General features: G+C 37.5%; 1 protein-coding gene across 3 annotated transcripts; it reads right to left on the bottom strand.

The window, feature by feature from the left end:
• Positions 1-2,190: 2,190 nt before the first annotated feature.
• BDKRB1 (bradykinin receptor B1) lies at positions 2,191-6,535 on the bottom strand. 3 transcript variants are annotated; one of them, XM_072864558.1, is made up of 2 exons: positions 6,265-6,535; positions 2,191-3,572 (listed from the first exon to the last, which is right to left on the bottom strand). In XM_072864558.1, the coding sequence occupies exon 2, from the start codon at positions 3,516-3,518 to the stop codon at positions 2,433-2,435; it is 1,086 nt and encodes a 361-aa protein (XP_072720659.1). In that variant the 5' UTR covers positions 3,519-3,572; positions 6,265-6,535; the 3' UTR covers positions 2,191-2,432. The 3 variants fall into 3 exon arrangements, with proteins under 3 accessions (XP_072720659.1, XP_072720660.1, XP_072720661.1); XM_072864559.1 differs by having other exon boundaries at positions 2,191-3,553; XM_072864560.1 differs by having other exon boundaries at positions 2,191-3,476.
• Between the last annotated feature and the right edge of the window lie 442 nt (positions 6,536-6,977).

Genomic DNA, 6,977 nt, shown 5'->3' with positions numbered 1-6,977 from the left:
GTCATACACACCTTCAAGGCAGAAACAGCATGGCACACCTGGGTCATGTTCAACTTTTAATCTATGGATCCTTTTCTGCTGAACTGTGGTTTGTCTCATTCTGCATCCTGTATCTGTGCAATGGATTATTTCTGATTAAATATAGAATTTTGCCTTTGCTGTGGAGTAAATTGCATTTACTCTTAATATTTTTCTATATTAATACAGCTTATACAATCAGTAATGAGAGAAGCTGATTGATTTTTACTTCATGGATAAAAAATACTTTCATTTCTGTACATTCATACTGGAGAGTAAATCCATTGATTTGCAAGACCCTGTTAAGTGGTTTAAAGCAGTATTTAAACCACAGATGCTTTTCCTGACAGTTGTGCACATGTAAAATAGAAGCAGCACATTCATGGAAGCCCTTGTCACTTTCCCATTGAAGTAAACGGGAGGCTTTCCATTGATTTCAGATTTCAGACTGATTTTCAATCTATTAGTTCATACTCTAAATATGCCACAGTGCTCAAGAAATGTTTTTCCCTTTATTTGTGTGCATTGCATAGCATGGACAAGTGATAATCAGACAAGACAAGATATTTTTCCCTTTTAAGGTCTTTTTCTAAGGTCTTTTTCCCTTTTTAGTGGGAAAATGGCACTTCTGTTTATACACTTTTTTCATGATTTCAGCTTCTTTTTTTTTTTTTTTTTTTTCAGAAAATATCTCTGCTTGGAAGTTTTTTCAATTAAGGATTGAGCTGGGAATGTATGAAACAAATGCAACAGTTTACAATAGACTGGAATTAAGTTTTTGGTCTCCAGTGACTCAGCGTACTTCACATGCTGTTGTGACTACTAATGTCTAATCCTGACATTTATTTTAAAAAAGCCTGTCACAGAAGGAGTGAAACTAATACAGCTATGAGTGATTCTTCCTCCCTGATCCCTTAATCCACCCTTAATTTTAAACCACCATTGCAGGAAGACAGACTTAACTCTTCAAAAGGGTTCCACTGTTCAGATTCAAGAAGTTTGGGGGAATCATTAAAAATGAACACTAATCTTACCACAGTGAAGTTGAACGGGCAGATTTCTATAATTAAATAAGATATTAATTCCATATTCAAAATGGTGACACTAAAAAGAACTGCAGAAAATGCAGCACTGTTACAGTGAGTACAAGACTGAACAGGCTTTATAATAACTAATTAAATAAACTGTTATACAAATTATGTGCTTGCATGGCCCTTTCTCTACTCAATAACTTTTTGGCTGAACAGGCTGCACTATAAGTATATCTCCTGTCTTCTTCTTCCATGTCTGTACGTACACATACTTTTATAGCTATGGGAACAGATATCTCAGTTGTCTTAAGTCTATTCTGCAATTGTGGCTGTGATGGAAAAGAAGTTTCCTTCTTAACTCCTGTTTGGTGTATTATTGTTATGTCGTTATTATTACTACTACTACTACTACTACTACTACTACTACCACCACCAAAGTTTATATTCTGGTAGCAGCAAGGATTTTTAATCACAGAACTATATATTTGCTCTTCCCCCAAGGAACAGGGAAAGAGACAAAATACAAAATAAATGTAAGAAAGAACAAGACTATGGTGTAAAATGGGATGTTATGTAGTTTATTAATTTTGATTCATAAAAATATAAATATGTATCTAAGGATTTGCCTCAGGTGAAAGATATTCCAAAATAAGATGGTATTAATGGCCATCACTGATATTTTCATATATAAAAAATAAAAAGAATCTTTACGTACTTGATGAGTAATTGTGTAACATTTTACTGGATCAAAAAAAAAGTCAGATTTTGAGGAGGATACCAGGTTGCTTTGCTTTTTTTACAGCTTATTTACACTTTCTTTGTGGTACATTGTCTTGTACAATATTTATGCACTGAATATATTTGAAATGCACCAAAAAATATTCAAATTTTCCATATGCTACTGTGAAAGTGCCAATCATTTAAAATATTGTTAAAAATAACTGGAGCTATTCTATAATTGCTCAAATGCAGCTATGAGCTAAAGATTAAGCTCATATTTGCTCTGTAATACACGTTATAATTCTACGTATAGTGTTATTGATGGTATAGTAGTTGTCATCACAGATACAATGCAGTAAAATGTTCAGTCAGCTTATGGCTTTCTGTAAAGAAACCAAACTTCTGATATCTTGTCAAAGAGTTTTTCTTTCAAGTCACCGATAATTGATAAGACAGGTTAGGTCATTTGGTATAAAATTCTGGTATCACGTGGTATGCATTTGGATGAATAACACAGAAAAAGAGGACAAATAAGCAGTCAAGTGATTTATTTTAATAAATAATTAGCTTAGTCTGTGAATGCCAGATCAGTGCGATTCATATTCCTTTTTAATGCCATTTGAAATAAGTTGTAATATCAAAATGAAGATGGAACTGAGAACATCAGGCTAAACTACTCCTGAATGGAAACACGTTGAAATATGAAGACTTTTCTTTGAACGACACGCAGCTCAAATGAAATCCACAGGGAACAAACTGTGAAAAAACTTCTAAAAACTTTTGCCTGAAGTATTTCCCAACAAAGACATAAATCACAGGGTTAATGCAACTGTTGGTGGTAGCCAGAGTATAACCAAACTGCTCACCAAAGTTGAGCAGTTCCCCCCACAAGCACCCTTTGATCACTTCTGTCTCGTACAATATATCAAGGAATACAAAAAAATGGTAAGGAGTCCAGCACAAAATAAACATCAGTACCACTGTGAAGATCAACCTGGTAGCCTTTGTGCCTTTGTGCTCCTTGCAACTGTTTGTTCTGAGTGCTCTTTGTTCTCTTGCTTGTTTTTGTAGGGAGCGAAGAGTAGAGAAATTAAAGAAGATGATTGCTGTAGATGGCAATGCAAACCCCACTATGCTGAATACCAGGCTTTCAGCTGTGACCCATGTTGGGGTGGGAAAGTCTAAAATGCATGCTGAAATATTCCACAGGGGAAAGTATTTCACAGTCCGAAACATAAAGGTTGGGACGCTGAGAAGGATGCCGAAGAACCAGGTGAGCAAGCAGATCCCTTTGGCCATAGTTTTGCTCCGTATCCCTCTGTGGTTCAAGGTATGAACAAAAGTCAAATAGCGATCCACGCTGACCGCCACTAGCAAGTAGATGCTGGTGTACATGTTTAGGCTGATGGATGCGCTGGTGCTACGACAAAGGAAATTGCCAAACGGCCAGTTAAATTTATTCCTGATGTTCTCTGTCCAGAAAGGGAGGCACGTGAGGAAGATAAGATCAGCAACAGCTAGGTTCATAAGGTAGATTTCAGCTGTCTTCAGGGGGCCCTTGTGCAGTGAGTAAGTGAAGAGAACAAATACATTTCCAAGCATTCCAATAATGCAGATGGTGTCAATATACTTGGGGACTATATAGTACACGATTTCCCACCAGTCATTCAAGTCTGGGCAAATAGTTGAGTTGCTCTTGTTTTCACTCTGGTTTGAGGAGGGAACATTCAGTAGAGGCATTGCAGTCATTTTTTTTAAAATTCTGAAGTGAACAGGAGACCTGTCTGAAATGAGAGAAAGGGACTGCAAAGGGAGAAAGGGAGGCATAAAATTCTGGAAGTTGTCTCCTACCAGTGGTGTAACAAATATTTAACTGATGGAAATTCTTTATTAGTGCTCACTGATTATTATAGGCTAGATCAAGCCATGCTTCGTATGTGCAATGGTGAGAAATGTTCCTAGTATTGTCGAGGATGGAACTTCCTCTACAGCCTATAAAACTTCCTCTCTTTGCTGTCATTGTTTAAAGTGGCACAGAGGAAGGAAAGTGCCAATTTAGCGTAAGTAGTTCTGTATGTCTCCTCCAGACTGATAACAGAAACAGATATAGCTGAATTCCAGCTCCCTGAGAGCAGCTGGAGTCACGCTGGTGACACAAAGTTAGCTTTGCACTCTTCCCTGCGCTTTCTTAGTCTTATTTTCCGTGCTATGTATAACTTCAGCAGGATGACGCCTGTTTCCCCAAAACTGGGAATGCTACTGACTCTCTGTGTGCATCACTTGCTTGCTTAATTTTGCATTGTTTTGTTCCCTCTCAGTTCCTCCCATCCTGAACTTTAGGTTCAAAATTACCATTAGATTAGACAGCTTATTGCCCTCAAATGTCGGCAGTTGTAATAATAAAACATTGACTCCTCTAAAATCTTATGCTCAAAATCTGTCTGGAGGGAAGGCCTCTGCAGCTCCAAATTCACAGCACTCTTCTCCTGTTCAAAAATTTCATCTGAGTTCAGCTGGAGAGGGGCAGCCCCAGCCTCCAAAGCATTTAAGCTTTTATAGCATTGGTAATGACTTTATTTCTCTCTGGTAATTCCGTGCAAGATTGTGCAGGAATAAGAGCACAGGTCAAACGTTATCCCCCTGTGAAATTCCACTGGGTTGCCAGAGCTGCCTCCCGTGGTGACTTTATTCTCCTGGTGTTGTCATGCAGGACCATAGAGCCTGGATCTTGTTTTTTACAGGCATTCTGTCTTAGAATCCTTGTGGTAGACAAGACGTTACTGAGCCTGTGGTGACATCTAACATTTCAGGATTTCATATCCAAGTGGAGCATGTCAATCATAAAAAACCACATTAAAAAAATCAGTATTTTGCAATCAGTCATCCTGAATGTTAACTTTCTGCTACAGCTATTTAACTCTGCTCTTTCAGTTTCTCTATTTTTACACCAGGGAGATAGCTAAGGATGGAGTTTCTGAAGAGAGCGTTTATGGCCATCGTTCATCTCTTTTACACATATGTACAGCCTTAGTGATGTCTGTGTCTGAGCAGCTTGCACTATTTATCTCTGTAGGGCCTCTAGCAATTAGTTAAGTACTAATATTCCACATCATGCAAGTTGGTACTTAACGCACAAAACATTTTTCATCATTGCAGAATTAAGTGAGCAGCAAAGTTTTATCTGAGTTCACTCATGCTGGCAGTCTTGTCAGGGAACTGGGCTACAACTCAAGTTAACACAGCTCTATGGCTTTCAACATCATCCTTCACAGCAGTCTGAATGTTATCTAGTTAGCTGACAGTCTCATGCAAACTAAGATAGCTTGGGAGGATCTAAAATTACAGAGAAGATATATAAATTAAATAAATGGATTATGAGTATCAAAGCGGCTATTTGTGAGACAGCAAGAGGCTATTTGTGAGACAGTAGGAATCTAACTTTTTTATAGCAGGAGGCTGGCAAAGGTGTAAGAGTAATGGAAGAAAATCTGTAACATCATATGTCAACAATAATGTAAAAGAAAGATATCAATTAAACATTTTATTTTGTAAACAGAATTACTACTTTTACTAAATATAGAGAAAGAAGAAGTGCTTCTTTTCCTTGCTTGCCCGTTTTCTGATGATTTCTTGCTACCAGTTTACTCCAGTCACTGTGCACACTTTGTATGTGATTTGTGGGGTGGAGCCACTAATTCATTCATGTTGGGCTAAACCAAAAGCTTCAGGAACATATACTTTCCATTGCAACTTAGATTTTAACCTCAGCTAAATCTGACTTCTTGTTCAGCTAGCAATTGTACATGAAGTTTCTGTAGAGTTTGTCATGAGGAAAATTTTTTCAGAGTCTACTAGCCAATGTCCAAGCACTACCACAAGCCTTTTATAAACTTAGAGCTCCAGATGTCTTCTTGACAGAAAATGCAATTCATTTTCAGTTGCTTAATTTAATTTATTCTTCAAGGGCAATTTTCTTCTGTAAGTATTTTTAAGTATTTAATGCTAATGGACAATTAGCCACATGAATGGTTTTCAATTTATGTACTTAACACATTCCAGTCACCTTTTATGCAAATAATGACATATTTTTCCTACTTTGAACTCACTTCTGATTAATTTCCATGTACAGTGAATCTTTTACCATTATTACTATTAATACATATTACTCAGTTAGGATCATGTGTTCTGGAAAAACTAAACAAATACAACTTGAACTTTGGGAACAATCTTGAAAGTAAAGATTACTTTGAAAGAGAAAATTCTGCAATCAGCCAAGCATGTTCAGCTATAAAGAAATTTCATAAAGTTAATCATGTTTTTACACAACTAGAGAGAACTAATCCTGCCCTTCAGAGTTAGTTTCATGGTGAAAAAGAAAGGGAAACTCTTACTAGGCTGCACAGATCAGAACTGAGAGCACAAAATATTTTTTTAATATAAAAAGTATGTGAAATAATTTTAATAAAGGTAAGACATTAAAAACAGGTAGACGTACCTACTTGTCCTTCCTGGCAACTTAGGCAAAGTTTCAAATTCAGGAACAGTTGGTAAATAGCAGTACAGAGGTTACTGAGAGAATTCAAAGATGCATCCTGAGGCACGGCTGAGTGACTGAGTGCTGTCTGAGTGTTTTGTTGGCCTTGTATGATGTGTGTGATGTTACATTTTGGAAGAAAGCCCCAGGATTTTTTTTGTTGTTGTTGTTGTTACTTCTCCAAATGTTGGCTGTAGTAATTTTCAAGGCATGTGAAATATTTCGTTCTCATTGTGAAATCATATAAGCCATATGCCGTGACTTGTGCTCCTGTGACCACTAAATAAAGCTCTCGAGTACAGGTCCTTGGCAATTAAAAGTTCCTTTGGAACTTTTAATCGATTAACAATATCCATAACAATGACAATTTTATCAACTGCTCTGAACTGCCCTCTCAGTGCCAATGCACACAAAGACAAACTTTGAACTAGGCTTTTGTTGTGGTGGGAGCTCCTTCCTCTGCCAGCCTGGGGGAGAACCATGCCAAGGAGCTGGGGTTAAAGCAGAATAGGTAGATGGGAAGGGCTGCTGAAACTTGGACCCACTAAACCCAGTGTCAGCCTTTCCACTGTTTTTGAAAACTGATGTCCTTCGCACCCCACTTTAGGTGTGTAGGGCATGAGTCTCTGTGAACGTTACTTCTCAGTAGTGCATGGTGACTGCTGTATTTTCTC

The sequence above is a fragment of the Ciconia boyciana genome, chromosome 6, assembly GCF_034638445.1.
Source record: "Ciconia boyciana chromosome 6, ASM3463844v1, whole genome shotgun sequence".
Classification (NCBI taxonomy): Eukaryota; Metazoa; Chordata; class Aves; order Ciconiiformes; family Ciconiidae; genus Ciconia; species Ciconia boyciana.
The sequence above is the reverse complement of the archived record's forward strand: the minus strand, read 5'-3'. Positions and strand labels throughout refer to the sequence as shown.

What these genes read in the sequence shown, in the direction of transcription:
- BDKRB1 (XM_072864558.1), bottom strand. Translation starts at nt 3,518, where the DNA reads ATGACTGCAATGCCTCTACTGAATGTTCCCTCCTCAAACCAGAGTGAA.